Source organism: Salmo salar, chromosome ssa13 (genome assembly GCF_905237065.1).
Source record: "Salmo salar chromosome ssa13, Ssal_v3.1, whole genome shotgun sequence".
NCBI lineage: Eukaryota > Metazoa > Chordata > Actinopteri > Salmoniformes > Salmonidae > Salmo > Salmo salar.
The window spans coordinates 86620849-86644737 of NC_059454.1; the positions used below are offsets into that span (position 1 = coordinate 86620849).

The window sequence follows — 23889 nt, forward strand, 5'->3', positions numbered from 1 at the left end:
GGTGAACTAGTTTGAAGTCGAACAGTCCTCTTCGTCGAGGTCAACTTGAGTAGTACACGCCCATCTTCATGCTTAAAGGAGAAGCACACATTTAAACCAAACCTCGATACGGCGAAATAACACAGAGCCATAATAACAATGTTAACGATAAAATGCTTGCAAATTGATATGTTAGGCTAGGCCGTAGCCTATGTTGCTGAAAGGACAGTAATTGATCGAACAGTGCAATAATAGGCAGGTTTCCATTGACCCACGTTTATTCGACAAAAGCAAAAAAATAAATAAACATTGTGACGTGTAATGAAACGACAGAAAGGAGATATGTTCTTAAGATCGACAATATTTTTATTCGTTCGACAGGAGTGCATGTTTCTTTTGTCGAACTTTCTTAACTGCGACAAATTATGATGGAGACTGTTCGAATAAATTATGATTGCCAAATAATTGATGTCATCACATAACTATAAAGCTTCACTCAACATTTAATTATAAATATCTACTGCTTGAAAAATACATTTTTGTTTGTAATGACTTTCAATAATGCCTGAATTGCTTCGTCTTGCTTTTCTGGTTGGCTGGCAAGTTTAACTATCCAATTCTTTCAGATCTACAGAAGTACAATATTCAACATGGCACTGGCCGTTGGCACATGATAATTATTAGAATATGGCAAATATTAGTCCATTATTGTATTTTGTCCATGCTGACTTTCGCGGGCTAGGCCTACCTGAGACATGAAACAGATAAGTGGGAGGGGCAAACAGGTAGGGATGTAATGTATTATTACTAAAAAAAAAATATTAACAAATATCAACAAACAAGAGGAATAGTCACATGCAAACAAGCATAGATACAAAACATTTACATTGCCAGGAATCCTAAACAAACAAATCATATTCCTTAATTATACAACAAGTTTTAATTGCCTTTTTGTTTTTCATTTCAGTTAAACTAGTGCCATATTAGGGATGTTATGTTTGACACCAGAGGCGCTCCGAGGCATGCGTCTAACGCTATAGTGCAGAGGGTGTCATATGCTGAGGCAGTGAAGAAAGTAGAAGATGGGTCAAGGGGGAGGGAGCCTAAGAGGATTCGTGTGAGTAGTCGATCCAGTAGCAATTTTAGCATGTACATCTTGGTTGGGTAAACTCCCCAAAATGTTTTTTTTTTAATGCATACCAGCAAAGCCAGTACACAACACTAAGCAATACATTAATTGCACTATAACGGGGACCACAAACTGTTAGGGCCTACATAAAGCTGTCCCAACAGCAGAGATTTATTTTCAGCACCATGGAGTGAATCCTGGCTATCAGCAGAGCCTTGTTTGGCAGCGAAACAGTTCATTCAGCCTCATTTACTGCCTTCTTAAAAAACATTGCTGATATGGATGATTTGCTTTAACAAATTTGGTTTCTACTGACAATTGAGATGTACAAACTATGGCATAAGGGGACGACGAGCAGATAATAGGCAATCCATAATTTAGATTAAGACAGCGAGCTAGGACCGACGTAGTCAATATAACTATTTGTTCAGCACTTTTGAAATGTACAGCGACAGAATTCAGAACATGGGCCGTTCTTACAGTATTCTCCCTGTACACTAAGTCAGAACCGTAGGATAAATAAAGGGGGCATATAAGCAGACAATGAAAGCTCTTACAATATTCAATGATGACATTTCTCTAAAACAGGCTATAGGCTACATGTGCACCACCAAGTCAGAGCAGTAAGCAAAATTAAGATGGGAAAATAGACCAAATTATTAGGGTGGGTTACTAACAGCTTACTACACAACATACATTTAATATTACTTTCTTAGCTACAGTATACATATCTCCCTGGCATATTACATAATTTATGCAGCAGCATACAATACATTTTTGGACTCACCTTGTTGTGCTGTGCTCACTTGAACAGGAAGGTGGTGTGGCAGTCTTTCTTGAGGGCAGATTTAGTCATCAAAGTCTGGCATTCTCTGGATTTATGGTGCTTTCAAGACAACCGGGAACTCGGAAAAAAACAAGGTTGAATCATGACGTCAGTGATCTTCTGGTCGGAGCTCTAGAAAGAGGCCCGAGTTCCCGACTTGGAATTCCGAGTTGGATGACCGTTCAAAATTATTTTCCCAGTCAACCTTGCTTTTTTCTGAACTCACTGAATTGAGATTTTAGTTTCCAGCTGTTTTGAAAGCGGCAGAAGTCATGCTGGATTGACAGCATGGCCAATGTATTCAACTTTTTCTGACCCATGGTGTTCCGTATGAATCTTTATCCTTTTAAGCTTGGAAAAGAGACCCTTTCAGACAATTGTTTTAAATCCTTAAACCCAGACTTGGACCACACACCCTCTCCACTGAATAGTAGGCAATGAAGCAAAATAGTGATTGCTTTGCAATGTTTGCCGTTAGCCACAGATTCCTACCAAACCACTCATTGGGCTCCCGAGTGGCGCAGTGGTCTAACATACTGCATCTCTGTACAAGAGGTGTCACTGCAGTACCTGGTTCGATCCAGGCTGCATCACATCTGGCCGTGATTGGGAGTCCCATATGGCGGCGCACAATTGGCCCAGCGTCGTCTGGGTTTGGCCGGGGTAGGCCGTCATTGTAAATAAGAATTAGTTATTAACTGACTTGCCTAGTTAAATAAAGGTTAATTAAAATATATAAATAAATGTAATAAATCAAAAAAGATTTGAATTTCCGACCTGTGAAATGTTTACGTCCAATGGCCGCTGAGCACCGATACGTTTTATCTATGATTTCTCTTCATATGACAAGGATTGAAAAGGATTTGCCAGCAGGTTGTCAACGTGATTCATGATGATGACTGCTTGTCGAGCTAAGATTCTGAAAGCATGATGTTGACATGATCAGTCCAATCAAAGCTAAGGTAGATATAACAGGAAGTACCAGTGACTCGCTCAGTAAGGAATTGGTCAGATGACGCAGATGCTAAGCTACAGGACTGTTTTGCTAGCACAGACTGGAATATGTTCCAGGAATCTTCCGATTGCATTGAGGAGTACACCACATCAGTCACTGGCTTCATCAATAAGTGCATTGATGATGTCGTCCCCACAGTGACCGTACGTACATACCCCATCCAGAAGCCATGGATTACAGGCAACATCCGCACTGAGCTAAAGGGTAGACCTGCTGCTTTCAAGGAGCGGGACTCTAACCTGGAATCTTATAAGAAATCTCGCTATGCCCTCCGACGAACCTTCAAACAGGCAAAGCATCAATACAGGACTGAGATTGAATCGTACTACACCGGCTACGGAGCTCGTCGGATGTGGCAGGGCTTGCAAACTATTACGGACTACAAAGGGAGCTGCCCAGTGACAATGAGCCTACCAGATGAGCTAAATAACTTCTCTGCTCGCTTCGAGGCAAGAAACACTGAAGCATGCATGAGAGCATCAGCTGTTCCAGACAACTGTGTTTTCAACCTATCCCTGACCGAGTCTGTAATGCCAACATGTTTTAAGCAGACCATCATAGTGCCTGTGCACAAGAACACTAAGGTAACCTGCCTAAATGACTACTGACCCGTAGCACTCACGTCTGTAGCCATGAACTGCTTTGAAAGGCTGGTCATGGCTCACATCAACGCCATTTTCCCAGAAACCCTAGACCCACTCCAATTTGCATATCGCCCCAAAAGATCCACAGAAGATGCAATATCTATTGCACTCCACACTGCCCTTTCCCACCTGGACAGAAAGAATACCTACGTTAGAATGCTATTCATTGACTACAGCTCAACATTCAACACCACAGTGCCCTCAAAGCTCATCACTAAGCTAACGACCCTGGGACTAAACACCTCCTTCTGTAACTGGATCCTGGACTTCCTGACGGGCTGCCCCCAGGTGGTTAAGGTAGGTAACAACTAGGGTTGCAAAGGGGTCAGAAACTTTCCATGGGAAATTAAGCTTGGAATTTTGGGAATTTCACTTAAATTCATCAAAAATGTTAGCTTATAACAATGAACCTTTTTTGTGGGATACACTTAAGGCAATTCTAGGTCTTGTGGCATATTTTGGTTAAACTATCCCCAATTCAATGGAATTGCAACCCTCTGCATGCACAGTGCACTCTTCCATCACATGTAGAGCTGATTCACAAGATCTTGCACACTAATGAGATGCTATTGAGCCCAAACTACTACACTGTCTGAGACAAGGACTACATGCTTTCTGGTAAGTTTTGATTATAATACTGGGTGGGGTGAATATATTTTATATAACATTCTTTTGTTAACTAGTAAATAGTTGCCTACAGCAAAGTGTGTTTAAATCATTTCTAACTTGTTAACAATTTCTGCTAGTTAGTTTTTGCCACCATGTGGGTTTTAGCTTGCTTGAGCCTGCTAACTGAGGAGTGTTAATTTACCTGTTTCCATACATGTTTCATTTTAAAACATGTATCTTACAAAGGAGTTGTTTAATCTAACTACTTAACTATTTATCTGTACATGGAATTGTATTTTTTTTATTTTTTTTTACAATTGTTTTCTAATCTTTACAGGAAAATGCCACTGCACTATTTGATGTGTGAAGACATTTCACTGCAGCTAATGTAAAAGGAAAAGCTGTGTACATTTGCAAATACTGTGCCAAAACATATGTGAAGAATGCAACAACGATGTAGAATCATCTGGCCAAGTGCATAAAGTTGCCTCTGACAAAAGTCCCTCTTCTTCTATTCGCGGTGAAAATGATGAATCAGACTCCTTATCAATAGCAACAGCTCATGGTCCTCCTGGAATCAGAAGTTTTTTTGACTCAATGGATCAACGTAGTCAGAGAAATGCTGATGAATGTCTTGCTCGAACTCTGTATGCAACTGGTTCACCTCTGATGCTCACAGGCAATGTGTATTGGAAGAGATTTCTGAATGTTCTTCGCCCAGCATACATCCCTCCAACCAGACATGCATTATCTACTAATTTGCTGGATGCAGAGTTAAACCGAGTTCAAGTGAAGGTCAAGCAAATCATAGAGAAAGCAGACTGTATTGCAATCATCTCTGATGGGTGGTCGAATGTTCGTGGGCAAGGAATAATTAACTACATCATCTCCACCCCTCAACCAGTATTTTACAAGAGCACAGACACCAGGGACAACAGACACACCAGTCTCTACGTTGCAGATGAGCTGAAGGCAGTCATCAATGACCTTGAACCACAGAAGGTATTTGCACTGGTGACAGACAATGCTGCAAACATGAAGGCTGCTTGGTCTAAAGTGGAGGAGTCCTACCCTCACATCACACCCATTGGCTGTGATGCTCATGCATTGAATCTGCTCCTCAAGGACATCATGGTACTGAAAACAATGGATACACTCTACAAGAGAGCTAAGGAAATGGTTATGTATGTGAAGAGTCATCAAGTTATAGCAGCAATCTACCTCACCAAGCAAAGTGAGAAGAATAAGAGCATCACATTGAAGCTGCCCAGCAACATCCAACATCCTCTCCTGGAGGGGAAGGAGTCTCTCCAGTACATGACAGGGTCCAAGCTTCCTGCCATCCAGGACCTCTATACCAGGCGGTGTCAGAGGAAGGCCCAAAAAATTGTCAAAGACTCCAGCCACCCTAGTCATAGATTGTTCTCTCTGCTACCGCATGGCAAGAGGTACCGGACCGCCAAGTCTAGGTCCAAAAGGCTTCTTAACAGCTTCTACCCCCAAGCCATAAGACTCCTGAACAGCTAATCTAATGGCTACCTGGACTATTTGCACCCCCCCCCCCACTCCCATTTTTTCACTGCTGCTACTCTGTTTATTATCCATGCATAGTCACTTTACCTCTACCTACATGTACATATTACGTCAATTCCCTCGACTAACCTGTGCCCCCGCTCATTGACTCTGTACCGGTACCCCCTGTATATAGCCTCGCTACTGTTATTTTATTGTTGCTCCTTAATTATGTTATTTTTCTATTTTTCTTTATTTTCATTTAGTATTTAATTTATTTATTTTTTACTTGTTTTATTTTATTTGATCTAATTTTAGCTGTGGCCAATGACCTTGAGCCTTTTTGGATGGGCACTTCTCATGGAAATCTATGACAGCACCCAAGGGGGCTTGAACTGCCTAGCTCTCCCTGTAGATTCTGCGGTGACGTAGTGTCCCCAATCAGTTATAGAACACCAGAGTCAATCACGGCACAACTACAGAAGATTACCAACGCCTATTTTCCGCTGGCTGCCCCTTCATCACAAAAAGCGCTGAGCTAGGCTGAAACACCTGCATTTTGAAGCTGCCTTACTCAAGAAAGCAAGAAAGAGACCGTGTTTGTATGTCTTTATTCATTCAATACATTTGTCTTTACATTGTTTGCAAACTGATATGTGACATGAATTAATGCCAAAATAACATGCAATAACATTTATTTTTTGCTAAACAGGTGGGGCTCAAAACGGGTTGCCACTGGTCAGTAGTGGAAAGACATAGGAAGAAGACAGACCATGATACAGAAAGAGGTGGACCATCTAATAAAGTTAGCTTAAAAAGGGCCAAGGTAGGAAGCAAGAGTAATGATGTGTCGGAGTGAAAAGTGGTGATAGTGTTTGATGAAACCACAGGGGCTCATTTACACCCTATCCGACTATATAATGCCGTAGCGTAGAGAAAGAGGTACACCACCGGTCAAAAGTTTTCGAACACCTACTCATTCAAGGGTTTGTCTTTATTTTTACTATTTTGCTATTTCAGTGCACTACATTTGTTTTAAAAAATCTGAATATATTTTATATTTCAGATACTTCAAACAGCCACCCTTTGCCTTGATAACACCTTTGCACACTCTTGGCATTCTCTCAACCAGCTTCACCTGGAATGCTTTTCCAACAGTTTTGAAGGAGTTCCCACATGTTGAGCACTTGTTGGCTGCTTTTCCTTCACTCTGCATTCCGACTAATCCCAAACCATCTCAATTTGTTTGAGGTCGGGGGATTGTGAAGGCTAGGTCATCTGATGCAGCACTCCATCACTCTCCTTCTTGGTAAAATAGCCCTTACACAGCCTGGAGGTGTGTTGGGTCATTGTCCTGTTGAAAAACAAACGATAGTCCCACTAAGCCCAAACCTGATGGGATGGAGTATCGCTGCAGAATGCTGTGGTAGCCATGCTGGTTAAGTGTGCATTGAATTCTAAATAAATCACAGACCGTATTACCAGCAAAGCACCTCCACACCATAACACCTTCTCTTCCATGCTTTACGGTGGGAAATACACATGCTGAGATCATCCGTTTAACCACACCACGTCTCACAAAGACACAGCGGTTGGAACCAAAAATCTCCAATTTGGACTCCAGACCAAAGGACAAATATTCACCGATCTAATGTCCATTGCTTGTGTATCTTGGCCCAAGCAAGTCTCTTCTTATTATTGCTGTCCTTTAGTAGTGGTTTCTTTGCAGAAATTTGACTATTTGGCCTGATTCACAATGTCTCCTCTGAACAGTTGATGTTGAGATCAGTCTGTTACTTGAACTCTGACGCATTTATTTGGGCTGCAATTTCTGAGGCTGGTAAATCTAATGAACTTATCCTCTGCAGCAGAGGTAACTCTGGGTTTTCTTTTCCTGTGGCGGTCCTCATGAGAGCCAGTTTCATCATAGCACTCAATGGTTTTTGCAAGAGTAATGAAGAAACTTTAGTTTATTGAAAAAGTTCTTGAAATTTCCCGTATTGGCTGACCTTCATGTCTTAAAGTAATGGTGGACTGTCATTTTTTTTTTTGCCTATTTGAGCTGTTCTTGACATAATACGGACTTGTTCTTTTACCAAATAGGGCTATCTTCTGTATACCACCCCTACCTTGTCAGAACACAACTGATTGGCTTAAACGCTTTAAGAAGGAAAGAAATTCCACAAATTAACTTTTAACAAGGCACACCTTTTAACAAGGCACATCTCAAATATAATTTGATTTGTTTAACACTTTTTTTTGGTTACTATATGATTCCATGTGTTATTTCATAGTTCTGATGTCTTCACTATTATTCTACAATGTAGAAACTTTTGACTGGTACTGTACCTCTGCTGGTATGCAATCAAGCACTGGGGTTTTTCCAGACTGAAAGGATTTAATTGCCTCGAAGTTCCTACTCTAAGTTGGCCTTCACACAGGTCTTTCTGTACAATTTGTTAATTAAAAAAATCCTTACTGTTATCATTCAGTGGAGATGGAGGAGACTGAAAATAAAAAATCTGCTTAAAATATTTAGTTTCCTCATTCAAAATTTAATTTGGTGTATCATGGATTACTCCATAATTTGTAATGAGTATCTGTAAAGTATCTTTCGTAGCATTTCTATGTTGAAGATTAAAGAAATTTTGCGCATTCACCATTTTCCATCCAGTTCGCTTTATTTTTGTATTAAATTAAACTTCACAATGCATTCATGAAAAGCAAAGCACAACCTAAATGTTTTTTCATATTTTATTGTTATTCGCTGCCACCTGTAGCGCCAAAACCGTAAAAGCTACCAACACAAACTACTTTTAAACGTCCAGACTAGAGGTCGACCGATTATGATTTTTCAACGCCGATACCAATTATTGAAGGACCAAAAAAGGCTGATACCAATTAAAATCGGCCATTTTTTTAAATTTATTTGTAATAATGACAATTACAACAATACTGAATGAACACTTATTTTAACTTAATATAATACATGAATAAAATCAATTTAGCCTCAAATAAATAATGAAACATGTTCAATTTGGTTTAAATAATGCAAAAACAAAGTGTTGGAGAAGAAAGTAAAAGTGTCACGATCGTCGTAAGAACTGGACCAAGGCGTAGCGTACGTAGCGTTCCACATCTTTATTATAAAGTGAAACTTCAGCACAAACAAAACAATAAAGAACAAACTAAACGTGACGTTCTGGAGTGCTCACATGCAACTACACAAAACCACAAAACACAGCGGGGAGCTGGCACAGGACGTACTGGGCTGTGGAGGCGCACTGGAGACTTAGTGCGTAGGGCCGGCACACATGGTACCGGACAAATGATACGCACCTCAAGGTGAGTGCGGAGAGCTGGCACAGGACGTACAGGGCTGTGGAGGCGTACTGGAGACCTGGTGCGTGGAGCTGGCACAGTTTTTACCAGACTGCTAGCACGCTCCTCAGGACGAGTACGGAGAGCTGACTCAGGTGGCATCAAACAGATAACACGCTCCTTAGGGCGAATGTCATGCATCATACACCAACACAACTCATTTCTCTCTCCTCCAATTTCGCCATCAACTCACTGACGGTCTCCAGACTCTCTGTTCACTCTCCAATTTCTCCCTCTTCGCCCAGATTGGCTTTGGTTCGCTCCTCGGCTCCGCCGACCACCCCGTGTGTCCCCCCCCCCCAATTTTGGGGGGGGCTGTCCTTTGGGCTTTCCTTGTGGCCGTGAACCCCGGCGTCGTCGCAGTCCTCCCTTATCTCCTTGCGTCTGCTTCCAAGGAAGGCTTTCGTGTCCCTCCATGATTTCCTCCCACGTCCAGGATATCTTCTCCTCCTTGATCTCCTCCCAAGCCCAGGATACCTTCTCCTCCTGGGCACGCTGCTTGGTCCTGTTGTGGTGGGATCTTCTGTCACGATCGTCGTAAGAACTGGACCAAGGGCAGCGTACGTAGCGTTCCACATCTTTATTATAAAGTGAAACTTCAGCACAAACAAAACAATAAAGAACAAACGAAACGTTCTGGAGTGCTCACAGGCAACTACACAAAAACAAAACAAGATCCCACAAAACACAGTGGGGAAATGGCTGCCTAAATATGATTCCCCCAATCAGAGACAACGATAAACAGCTGCCTCTGATTGGGAACCATACCAGGCCAACATAGAAATAGAACAACCTAGATTACCCACCCTAGTCACACCCCGACCTAACCAACATAGAGAATAAAAGGCTCTCTATGGTCAGGGCGTAACAAAAAGTGCAATATGTGCCATGTAAAAAAGCTAACGTTTAAGTTCCTTGCTCAGAACATGAGAACATATGAAAGCTGGTGGTTCCTTTTAACATGAGTCTTCAATATTCCCAGGTAAGAAGTTTTAGGTTGTCGTTATTATAGGAATTATAGGAGTATTTCTCTCTATACCATTTGTATTTCATATACCTTTGACTATTGGATGTTCTTATAGGCACTTTAGTATTGCCAGTGTAACAGTATAGCTTCCGTCCCTCTCCTCGCCCCTACCTGGGCTCGAACCAGGAACACATCGACAACAGCCACCCTCGAAGCATCGTTACCCATCGCTCCACAAAAGCCGCGGCTCTTGCAGAGCAAGGGGAACAACTACTCCAAGTTGTTGTTGATACTACTAATACTTTTTACACTACAACCATATTTGGGACTCATTTCAGTAAATTGGTCGTATGTCGCACGTCACTACTTCCCAGGAGAGGTATTTGAATGTAAACATTTATTTTTGATCAAAATGATTTTTTCCAGATGCCTTCTGAAACGTGAACTTTCATGTGCCTTAATAACAAACGTGTATGCCATCTGTAAATACAAATTTAATTGTTAAATTACGAGCCTAGTTGGTTTAGCCACAGAAAAAGACAGGAACATTCCCGCTAGCCATGATTGGCTGAGATAAAGGTGGGCTAGACATGCTGAGAGATGAGTTTGGATTGGTCTGCCATTGTCACGTATTTCGTTGTGTTGAGGAAAGGAGGACCAAAATGCAGCGGGATTGTGGACACTCATGTTTATTCCTGATAAAAACAGGTAAGGTATCCACTTAAAAAAATAAAAAAATAAACAATACTCACAACGGCAACAGTGTGGCAGGCTCAGACAAACGCAGTGCACACAACAATCTCTCACAAAAGACAAACACACCCTCATATATGGGACTCTCAATCAAAGGCAAATAGACAACACCTGCCTTCAATTGAGAGTCCCAACCCCAATGAACCCAAACATAGAAACAGACACACTAGACTAAACATAGAATACATGAAAATCAAACAGTGCCCAAAAACCCCGGAATACCTAAATCAACTGCCCTACAACAAACACACCACCCCTAACCACATAAAACAAATACCCTCTGCCACGTCCTGACCAAACTACAATACCAATTAACCCTTATACTGGCCAGGACGTGACAGTCATGCTTCTGTCTATAACATGAGCTGCTCAGTATGTCTAGGTAATCCTTTCTAACGTGGCTTTTTTGAAAGATATCATGAAGAACTGCAAAAGTGTTGCTAATGCTCTCCACTTTCAGCAACTTAATCCGATGATGAGGCAATCCCTGATTTTAGGTAGAAACATTTTCATTGAACCAGACGTTGTAGAGTCTTCTAAAACGGCGATCAACAGTGTTGTTGTCACGGAAGAAGTTGACCGAGTTTTGAAATCAGTGGAATGCCCGGTCGAAGCAGAATATGATAGTTAAGGAGATGGAGAAAATAATGCTGTTTGATTGCAAATATGCGGAGGGAGTCGAAAAGAGAACACACAGAAGGCTGTTGTATAGAACACCTGTCTCCGGATTACATCTTAAAACTAAAGGCAGCCATGGCATCCGTGACAGAGAGAGAGAAGCGTTCAGCCATGTATATGGGTAAGAGTGTCTAGCTAGCTACATTTTCAGATATTATACATTTCTAATTTTGTCAAAGTCATTTTCATTGCAATTTAAAGTGTACTGTTAGCTAGCTAGCTAACATTCGCTGGCTGGCTCGCTAGCTAACGTTACATGTATGATCTGTGTAGTAATATTATTTGTATCTCAGAAAGCAATTTGCATTGCTAGTTAGCTAGCTAGCTAACATTAGCTCTAACATTGAACCTAGTTGGTCAGCTTTAGCTACCTGCAGATTCATGCATGGTTGTAAAGTTATGAGTTGGGATTATGGTTCATTGTTTAGCTAGCTAACTAGCTACATTTCTAAACAAAAGACTCCACTATGCAAGTAACCATTTCACTGTACCGTTAACACCTTCTGTATCCTGTGCATTTGAGAAATAAACAGATTTTATTTGATATAGTGTGTGTTACCAGAGACAATAATGTGAAGAACACATGACCTGCACCAAAGTCAAATTAGGATATAACGTTAGGTCAACGAGACAATGCCCTGCTTTTATTTTGTCACACTCACAATAGTTAGCTATATTTTGTAATTAGCTTGCCATTAACTTTTAAATAATACTATTGTTGTGAGTTCATTTTCCTGTAACTTCAGCATATTTTTATTGATTATTAAGATGTCAGCTATGATATGGTCATTATTTGAACTACCTAGCCAGCTAACTTAACGTTAGCTAGCTAACAAGCCAGAAATTAACCAAAACATTGTTTAGAAAGTTACTTTTAGTTGCCTGGTTTGCTAGATTGACATATACTAAATTCATTTTTAAACGGATGGGTTTATTGGTGTTAAAATACAACAGTAAAGCTATTTTGGACCACCAGGCTGCTGATGTCATGCAGTCTGTCGTATTTGGGTTTATACTTTTTTATAACGATCACGACAAGTTTGTTAACAGACAACAATATATGTCACTGTGACTGTCTACAGACATGTGTATAATGTAGACGTATTATAAAACAGTCTTTAGTCTTGAAATCTTTGGTTGTTTATTACACTACTGTACTCACTCTGTTAAGCACATGGCCTCACATATGAATCCTTGAAGAGATTGGTGGGGTTTAGGCTTTAAGAGGGTGTGAACGATGCTGAATGGGCGTAGACCAGTGGTTCCCGAACTTTTATAGTCCCGTACCCCTTCAAACGTTCAACCTCCAGCTGCGTACCCCCCTAGCTCCAGGGTCAGCGCACTCTCAAATGTTGTTTTTTGCCATCATTGTAAGCCTGCCATACACATACTGTACGATACATTTATTAAACATAAGAATGAGTGTGAGTTTTTGTCACAACCAGGCTTGTGGGACGTGACAAAGATCACTTATAGGACCAGGGCACAAATAATAATATTATAATAATCATTTTGCTCTTTATTTAGCAATCGTACATATAAAACCTTATTTGTTCATCAAAAATGGTGAATAACTCACCACAGGTTAATGTGAAGGGTGTGCTTGAAAGGATGCACATAACTCTGCAATGTTGGGTTGTTTTGGAGAGTCTCAGTCTTAAATCATTTCCCCCACACAGTCTGAGCCTGCATTTAGTTTTCATCCTAGTGAGTGCCGAGAATCCACTCTCACATAGGTACGTGGTTGCAAATGTGCATCAGTGTCACCACATTTAATTCAGTTTACTTAAGTAAATGGCCTTTTCTAGTTAGTTATTAAGCTTGCAATTATGTAAGGAATAGAAAAACAAAAAGGCTGAAGCACTACCAATTGGAAGGTAACCGAATCACTCACCATGGTGCACCATGGGGGTTACCTCGTCGCCTGTACCAGGAAGGTTGTAAATAACCACACCAGTGGCTCCATTTTCAGCAGCAGTCTTGATCTTCTCAGCGAAGGTGCAGTTCCCCCTCTGAATAAGGGCGATCCACAGCTCTGAGCTGTTAAAGCCTATCTGGAGACCACAGGCTAAGGGATCTGAATTAGGGAGAATCACCTTTCCGGAAGCCGAGGTGACAGAAGAGTGGAGCCCATATAATCCACACTCACAGCTCTGTAACACCGTTTGGTTGTCACTTGTGTTAAAGTAACGCGTTTGAACAATAGCTTTCGTAAATACCATGTTCGCCCCAGCATGTTGAGCAGTTATCAGGCAGAGCAATGTGAAAAATCCCAAGCCGAATCCATGTGTGCCTTTCTTCTCCATTTTCCTCTCAAACATACTCGCAACTCCTGTAGTTCAGTCGAGTCCCGTCTTCCTGATCAACGGCTGCCTGGAGCGCTGTACTCTAGGGCAGTAAACTGATACCTCCCTTCTCTGTAACATAAACCAAGTCTACGTCAGTTGTGGTTTCTCTTATCTCAGTGGACCTTGCTCACTAGCTTTAAGTCCAGGTTTACCTGTGAGTGTTAGCCTGTTGATTTGACACATGCTTTTGTTTGCAATATTGCAGTGTTGTATTCCAACACATGATCTGTCTTCATTAGTTTCAGGCCAGTGTGCTATTAAAAGTGTATAGGAGGAAATGTTCTAGCAGGATTTAAAATGAGCAGTGTCAACAAACGCATTAAATGTCAATACAATACTGCTGCCATAAAAATGCACAAGATAATATGTGATACCGTAGGCTTAAAACAAAGATCTAGCAAAATAACTTTGGCAATTCCTTTGTACATATTTGCAGCAGCATCACAAATTGAAAAGTTAATCCCAATGTGAAACCAGTTTAGGTGGTTTACTCTAAACATTTGAGCCATAAACTATATCCTCTTTTTCAGGATGTTTACTCAACTATTCTACCTTCTGTATAGTTCTATGTACTTTTTCCAGAGCCCATGTAGCTGGTCTTTATGCTGTGGCATAAGGAAACGTTAAGCATGTGCATATGGAAAACGAGTTGACATAAATATTGAAGTAAAAACCCCTGCAATTTTTTTGAATCCTCTTTAAAATGTGATTCTTTTATTTAATGGTTTAATTATATTGAAAGTAAAATTCCACCCTGAAACTATATTTTGGTATTCATTTCATTAGTCCATTGTTGATATAGTCCCAAAATGTTTTGCATGTCAGCAATAAAATATTCAAGATATATAACTTTAAAAATACAGAAATACTGCCGGTATGATTCATGCCTGCTGTATTTCTGTATTTTGGAAGTTATATATCTTACACTTGATTGCTGACATGCAGCTCAAAACAGCTGAATATGGGTTTTAAAGAACTGATTGGGTCTCTGCTTGACACCAACAAACGCCCCATAATATCTGGCTCTGTGCCCCCCCTAAATCGTGGCATTATACGTTTCAGGAGACTTTTAGCCCTCCATAATTGGCTATGAGACTATTCCAGCTCTGTGGGTGTAACATTTATTGACAGTTGTGATACCTTCTGGAAACAACGCTTGTTTCATAAGGAGGATGAGCCTTATAAGGCTGCGTTGAGAAAATGACTTATCAATGACCCAAACCCAGCTCAGTTAATCCCTACCATTGTGTCACTGAGTTGTCATAATGCTTCAGAAAATGTACATTTTCCCAGGGGCATTGGAAGACACAATGTAAGTAACCTAAATGATGTCCCTCTAACTGCCCCGAATGCCCCTGCTGGTCTTGCAACTATTGTATGCAGTAATCATTTGCCTATGAACCAGAGTTATACTGTTAGCATTGAGGCGGTGTGCCCTAGCAGGAAGTCCACTGTGTGCAGCTCACCCTGCACTAACATAAATCACATGAGCATGTCTACTTCTGCTTCGCTTCCCAGTAAAGTGATGAAAACAATCAAGCATCCCAGAAAAGTTCTAAAAATAGCCCACGTTAACATACAGTTGAAGTCGGAAGTTTACATACACTTAGGTTGGAGTCATTAAAACTCGTTTTTCAACCACTCCAGAAATTTCTTGTTAACAAATTAGTTTTGACAAGTTGGTTAGGACATCTACTGTGTGCATGACACAATAATTTTTCCAACAATTGTTTACAGACAGATTATTTCACTTATAATTCACTGCATCACAATTCCAGTGGGTTCCCACGGGGGGCCAGTACAAAAAATTTTATTAAAAAATGATTTAAAAAATGCTTGAAATTAAATGTATGCATTCACTACTGTAAGTCGCTCTGGATAAGAGTGTCTGCTAAATGACTAAAAATGTAAAATAAAACAAAAAATTGGAGGTGTACCTGTGGATGTATTTGTCACAGGGGTTGTGAAATGGAGACCAAGACGCAGCGTGGATAGCGCTCATTTTCAATATTTTAATGAAGACACTTGACAAAACGACCAACACAGTCCCGTCAGGTACACTTAGACTAAACGGAAAACAACTACCCACAACCCCAAAGGAAAAACAGGCTGCCTAAGTATGGCCTCCAATCAGAGACAACGAAAGACACCTGCCTCTGATTGGAAACCATACCCGGCCGAACATGAAAACCAACACATAGAAATAGACAACTAGAACAAACCCACATAGAAACAGAAAAATACAAAATACATACAAAACAAACCCCCCTGCCACGCCCTGATCATTCTACTATGGCAAATGACCACTTTCACTTGTCAGGACGTGACAGTATTTCAAAGGCCTACCTTCAAATTCTGTGCCTCTTTGCTTGACATCATGGGAAAATCAAAAGAAATCAGCCAAGACCTCAGAAAAAATAATTGTAGACCTCCACAAGTCTGGTTCATCCTTGGGAGCAATTTCCAAACGCCTGAAGGTACCACGTTCATCTGTACAAACAATAGTACGCAAGTATAAACACCATGGGACCACGCAGCCGTCATACCGCTCAGGAAGGAGACGCGTTCTGTCTCCTAGAGATGAACGTACTTTGCTGCGAAAGTGCAAATCAATCCCAGAACAACAGCAAAGGACTTTGTGAAGATGCTGGAGGAAACAGGTACAAAGGTATCTATATCCACAGTAAAACGAGTCCTATATCGACATAACCTGAAAGGCCGATAAGTAAGGAAGAAGCCATTGCTCCAAAACCGCCATAAAAAAAAGCCAGACTACGGTTTTCAACTGCACATGGGGACAAAGATTGTACTTTTTGGAGAAAAGGGGGTCGCAGCATCATGTTGTGGGGGTGCTTTGCTGCAGGAGGGACTGGTGCACTTCAAAAATAGATGGCATCATGAGGAAGTAAAATTATGTGGCTATATTGAAGCAACATCTCAAGACATCAGTCAGGAAGTTAAATCTTGGTCGCAAATGGGTCTTCCAAATGGACAATGACCCCAAGCATACTTCCAAAGTTGTGGCAAAATGGCTTGAGGACAACAAAGTCAAGGTATTGGAGTGGCCATCACAAAGCCCTGACCTCAGTCCCATAGAACATTTGTGGGCAGAACTGAAAAAGCATGTGCGAGCAAGGAGGCCTACAAACCTGACTCAGTTACACAAGCTCTGTCAGGCGGAATGGGCCAACATTCACCCAACTTATTGTGGGAAGCTTGTGGAAGGCTACCCGAAACGTTTGCCACAAGTTAAACAATTTAAAGGCAATGCTACCAAATACTAATTTAGTGTATGTAAACTTCTGACCCACTGGGAATGTGATGAAAGAAACAAAAGCTGAAATAAATAATTCTCTCTACTATTATTCTGACATTTCACATTCTTAAAATAAAGTGGTGATCCTAACTGACCTAAGACAGGGAATGTTTACTAGGATTAAATATCAGGAATTGTGAAAAAACTGAGTTTAAATGTATTTGGCTAAGGTGTATATAGACTTCCGAATTCAACTGTATGTAGCCTAAGAAACAAAGTTCATGAAATCAAAAATGTACTAGTAACAGATGACATTCATATTCTGACAATCTCTGAAACTCACTTAGATAATACCTTTGATGATAGTGGTAGCAATACGTTTACAACATCTACAGAAAAGACAGAAATGCCAAAGGTGGAGGTGTTTAGATTCAGAACCACATTCCTGTAAAGCTTAGAGAGGATCTCATGTTAAATACTGTTGAAGTGATATGGTTATAGGTTAATCTGCCTCACCTAAAGCCTATTCTAGTGGGAAGCTGCTATACCAAGTGCTAACAGTCAGTATCTGGATAACATGTGTGAAATGTTTGATAATGTATGTGATATCAACAGAGAGGTACATTTTCTGGGTGATTTAAATATTGACTGGCTTTCATCAGGCTGCCCACTCAAGAGAGCTTCAAACTGTAACCAGTGCCTGCAACCTGGTTCAGGTTATCAGTCAACCTACCAGGGTGGTTACAAACAGCATAGGAATGAAATCATCAACATTTATTGTTCACATCTTTACTAATGCTGCAGAAATGAGCTTTAAAGCAGTATCCAAATCCAGCGCATGTAGTGATCACAATATAGTAGCCATATCTAGGAAAACCAAAGTTCCAAAGCCAGGGCCTAATATAGTGTATAAGAGGTCATAGAATACATTTTGTAGCGATTCCTATGTTGTTGCTGTAAAGAATATTTGTTGGTCTGTGGTGTTTAATGAAGAGCAACCAAACGCTGCACTTAACACATTTATGAAATTGCTTATTTGTCACGTCCTGACCAATATTTAGGTATTATTTCTATTATATTTGGTCAGGACGTGGCAGAGGTATATTTGTTTTGTATTATGGGGTTTTGTGTGTGGTGTAGTGGGGTGTGTTAGTTTGGTATAGGTTCTAGGTTTGTTTTTCTATGTGTAGTTTTGGGTGCTGGACTCTCAATTGGAGGCAGGTGTTTCTAGTTGCCTCTGATTGGGAGTCCCATAAGTAGGTGTGTGTTTGTTTGGTTTTCGTGGGTAGTTGTTTTTGCACTGCGTGTTGTGTGCCTGCAAAACTGTTCCTGTCGTGTATATTGGATTCCAGTGGATGCGTTACTCCTTTTTTGAATTAAAACATGAGCATCCATATTCCCGCTGCAGTTTGGTCTATTCAACACGGCTCTTTTTGTGACATTATTCCAGTTACTAATTAGCAGTGGTGTAAAGTACTTCAGTAAAAATACTTGAAAATCCTACTTAAGTCTGTACTTTACTATTTATATTTTACAACTTATACTCCACTACATTCTTAAAGAATATAATGTACTTTTTACTCCATACATTTTCCCTGACACCCAAAAGTACTCATTACATTTTGAATGCTTAACAGGACAGGAAAATGATCCAATTCACGCACTTATCAAGAGAACATCCCTGGTCATCCCTACTGCCTCTGATCTGGCGGACTCAGTGTGTTGGTGTGTGCCCCTGACTATCCATAAAATAAAAAAAAACAAGAAAATGGTGCCATCTGGTTTGCCTAATATAAGGATTTTGAAATGATTTATACTTTTACTTTTGATACTTAAGTACATTTTTGAAATAACATTTACTTTTGATACTTAAGTATATTTAAAATCAAATACTTTTAGACTTTTACTCAAGTAGTATTTTACTGGGTGACTTTCACTTTTACTTGAGTCATTCTCTTATCTTTACTTTTACTCAAGTTTGGCAATTGGGTACTTTTTCCACCACTGCTAATAAGCATGCACCCATTAAGAAAATGACTGTAAAAACTGTCAAATCCCTGTGGATCGATGAGGAATTGAAAATGTTTATGGTTGAGAGGGATGAGGCTAAAGGAATGGCAAATAAGTCTGGCTGCAGAACCGATTGGTAAATGTACTGCAAATTGAGAAATCATGTGACTAAACTGAATACAAAGAAGAAACTATACTATGAAACAAAGACAAATGACAGAATGATAGTAAAAAGCTTTGGAGCACCTTAAATGACATTTTGGGCAGAAAGGCAAACTCTGCTCCATCATTCATTGAATCAGATGGCTCATTCATTACAAAACCCAGTGATATTGCCAATTACTTTAATGATTTTTTCATTGGCAATATTAGCAAACTTAGGCATGACATGTCAGCAACAAATTCTGACACTACACTAGTATAACTGATCAAATTATGAAAGACAAGCATTGTACATTTTGAATTCTCTACCGGGGTCTGACAACTTGGATGGAAAATTACTGAGGATAATAGCGAAAAATATTGCCACTCCTCTTTGCCAATCTAAGCCTACTAGAAAATATGTGCCCTCTGGCCTGGAGGGAAGCAAAAGTAATACCGCTACCTAAGAATAGTAAAGCCCCCTTTACTGGCTCAAATAGCCTTTGGAAGAAATGGTGTTTGACCAGATACAATGCTATTTCACTGTAAACAAATTGAAGAGACTTTCAGCATGCTTATAGGGAAGGACATTCAACAAGCACTTACACAAATGAATGATGATTGACTGAGAGAAATTGATGACAAAAAGATTGTGGGAGCTGTTTTGACATTATCTGCTGATGGAAAAACGTATGTGTTATGGCTTTACACCCCCTGCTATATTGTAGATAAAGAGGTACCTGTCAAACAGAACACGGAGGGTGTTCTTTAATGGAAGCCTCCAACATAATCCAGGTAGAATCAGGAATTCCCCTGGGCAGCTGTCTAGGCCCCTTGCTTTTTCAATCTTTACTAATGACATGCCACTGGCCTTGAGTAAAGCCAGTGGGGCTATGAATGTGGATGACTCAACACTATACACATCATTTACATTTACATTTAAGTCATTTAGCAGACGCTCTTATCCAGAGCTACTACAGCGAGTGAAATCACTGCAACACTTAACAAAGAGCTGCAGTTAGTTTTAGTGTGTTCCCAAATACAATGCTCTTAGTTTTTTTTTGTATATATTTAGGACTAATTTATTCATTGCCACCCGTTCTGAATGTATTGGGGAAATGAAATGTCATGTAATATTTTTAACTGTATATAAATGTCTTAATGTTGCTGGACCCCTGCTTCATTGGCAGCAGCTAATAGGGATCCTTAATAAATACAAAACATTTTGGGACTATATCAACAATGGACTAATGAAACAAAAACCAAACGTTTTCCTTTTTCTCCAGATACTCAAACCCCCAGTTTAAAAAAAGAGAAAATTGCCACAAACAATATCTACCAAAATATTTCCAGAATTGAACAATAAAACATGACTGCCTAATCATGTTAACAAAGAACAAATTAATTTCAGACATATTGTGGTCCAATATATTATCCAAAGCGATGTTTGTCATTCTATACACCTTGGTGATGAGAACCTCTTCTTTCTCTCCTCCGAGATGACAGAGGTCAAGGATACACACAAAATGAGTGTCTTTCAGCTCCGCAGCAGTTGACAAAATCTCTTCTGAAAGAACAAAAAAGAAAAACCAGCATACACAAATAAAAAAATATTTAAAGTAACTGTCCAGTTAAAATCTCACTTTTAAAAGTTGATAAACTGTTAACTCCATACCCAAATAATGTTGTTGACGCATCCTATACTCATATGTGTCCAAAGCATAAATTGGAGAAAAAAACACCTCAAAAACCCCACCTCAACCTTGTATCTCAAACAGACCGTTTCAAAAATGCTTGCCATTTCCTCAGAGGATGATGTCATCCTCCTGTGGAAGATGAGCTGGCCAATCAGTGGTCTACTCGCATTAATATTTTTAATGACCGCTATACACCATTCTGTTGTTGGGGTACGCCAATACCATTCTAATACATAAAATCTGCTTTTTAACATCCTTTATTACACTTTTTTTGGAAGGAAAACTATTCTACTCTTATTGTAATTAATTATAGGTCATACTTCATAGAAATCTGGAAACACTGGACAGTTACTTTAAGTTGTAGAAACATTATGCATACAGCCCTCCTGAATACAGTGTCTACATTTTACATAATTAATGAATCAATGCTTAATATTATGTGTAGACAGAATGTACCATGAAAATCATGTTTGATTTGACCCTGCACTGTACTATGTAATCAATACTCAGTCTAACCTCAGGAATGGACAGCATATTTGCCATAACTGCTCTCTTAAGTGGACTCTTGAGTTTTAAAGTTGAAAGCCCCACTTGAAGGTCAACATTAGGAAATGTGATATTGTAAATATGCTTGTGAGCAGGTCATGAACCACGAATAGTTGTCGGCTTGAAAATAGCCAGGGTCTTCCGCCTCAGCTAAAAGCAGTGCCCCATGACTGGCTCCCAGTGGTGTGTCTTTATCCTCCCCTCCTGTCCCCCTCTACCCGGTGTGTTACTTGGTCTCAGGGAGTGCAGCTTCACTCAGGCTCATGGGGGTCTGCGAGAGGGCAGAGGAAGCCTGCAGACAGGCAAGACAGAAGTGTGTTGTCATGGGGGTCTTGAGGCAGACCTAAGGACCTGCGGTCCCCAGATGGCATCACAGGAACAAAAGCAGCATTGATGGCCATCCACTGGTTTATAGTGAGAGAGAGAGAGAGACATGGTAGTGTGTGCAACTCCTGTACTCACAAACAATACAGTGAGTACAACATACAGAATTACACATTCATGCATGTCCTATTTTAACAAAGGGAGATGTATAATGAATCAAATCAAATTATTTTAAGTGTATTTAAAATCGTATACAATCAACATATTTTAGAGTAAAACAATGAAAGAAGTAAAAGCAAACAAGCAATAAAATATTAATAAAACAAGAACACTAAGGATGTATAAAACAAAATCCCCGATTAACTCGAGTCAAATGAAAGAAATGCAAATAAATGATGAACATGAGCTCTACATTACCAAAAATTGTGGGTTTTATAGTATCCTTTGCAGGCTACTGGTGAGAAGGTGTCTGCGGTTTGCTCTAGCATTCCACCTGGCAGCATGGAGGTTACTCTGCTGCAGCAGAAGGGTCTTGTCGACAAATCTGAATATCTGAGAAAGGCACTCTGGGTAAACACAACTAGAATGTAAATGGGTCAATGGTTTGACGTGCATATTTTGGTGTCCGAATGAATATTTTCCAAAAATCAACAACCAATATATACACATTTTATGTTATGAAACTATGCTCTTTCTCTTTTACTTTGTCCTAAAAGAGTTAATGGTTAGATGTGAAAAAATTGTCCATTTTTCAGTCTGTGCACCTGTCCAAAAATAATAAAAATACAATCTATATATAAAAGTGTTAATAAAACATCTTAAATCATAACAAAACTGTCAAAAGATTATTCTGGCATGATTTTCTAATGGTCTACTGCACTACTACTTTTATATGGGTAAGACAGTTTAGGCAGAAAGGTTTTAAATACTTTTGTCTGGAAAATTAGCCTTCATGATTATCAATCGGTGCAACTGACATAAAGTCACCATTTTGGATCAAATCACATGAGGATTCTAGTGACAATATGTGACATCATTAAGATGCCTGTGAGGCACCCTTTGGTTTAGAAGAAATGTTAAGAAGTCGCTCGTAAATGTTTAATAAGTTCACTTTTCCACTCCCTGTCAGGTTTTACCCCCCCAGAAAATGCTAAAAAACAATAAAAATGTTGAATTATCTGAAAAGCTTGTATTTTATTTTGATACTCAAGATGCATACTTAAGGTAAAAGTCAAGTTCTCACATGGGTGCACAAGCAGTTGCCTGTAAAACATGTTTACGCGAGAAAAATCATACGGTACAGACAAAATTATAATTCGTAGTCACCAGAATTTCCAGTTGCACCATATGACTAAACAGTTATACTGAATGATATCAATCTCCTTGTCTTAAGTTATCTATTCATCAATTTTTTTTATTGTACACAGAAATACATAATATGATTTACTTTTAAGTAAAAACAATTTTTACAACAACAGTAGAAGAGGGAGAATGTATACACACATTTTGTGAAAGTGGCTCAACCTGGATCCCTTAAGGACGTGAAAGAGGTCTTCAACCAAAATCAAGATGCTCCAGCAAAGCACCAGTTCAACTGGATCGACCAAGTAGAGAACTGTAGATATCTGAAAGAAAGTCTCACAGAGGAAGAGGTGGTCGTTCACATAGATTTCTCTGAGAACTTTGCATGTAAATTGGCCACAGAAATCCAGACGTTCCACTTTGGGGGAAGTAAACAGCAGGCTACGATCCATACAAGTGATGTGTACACATCAGAGGGAAGCCAGTCCTAAACCACAATATCTGACTCCCTTAGACATGATGAGAGAGCGCTATGGGCTCACCTGGAGCCTATCCTAAGAGATGTAAAAAACAAGAATCCACAAATCGTGACACTCCACATGATGAGTGATGGCCCGGTTACCCAATACAGAAACAAGAAGAATATGTACCTACTCAGCACTCATATATCTACTGATTCAAACAAATCACCTGGAACTTTTCTTAAAAGATCCATGGGAAGGGGTCACCAGATGGCATGGGCAGGGCTGTGAAACGTTGTGCGGACAAACGC

General features: G+C 39.9%; 1 protein-coding gene across 1 annotated transcript; it reads right to left on the reverse strand.

Annotated features, from left to right (window-relative positions):
* Nucleotides 1-13294: 13294 nt before the first annotated feature.
* Nucleotides 13295-13853, reverse strand: rn133 (RING finger protein 133). The gene is given in 1 exon segment (NM_001140800.1): nucleotides 13295-13853. A coding segment is annotated over 1 exon segment (435 nt). The 5' UTR covers nucleotides 13815-13853; the 3' UTR covers nucleotides 13295-13379.
* Between the last annotated feature and the right edge of the window lie 10036 nt (nucleotides 13854-23889).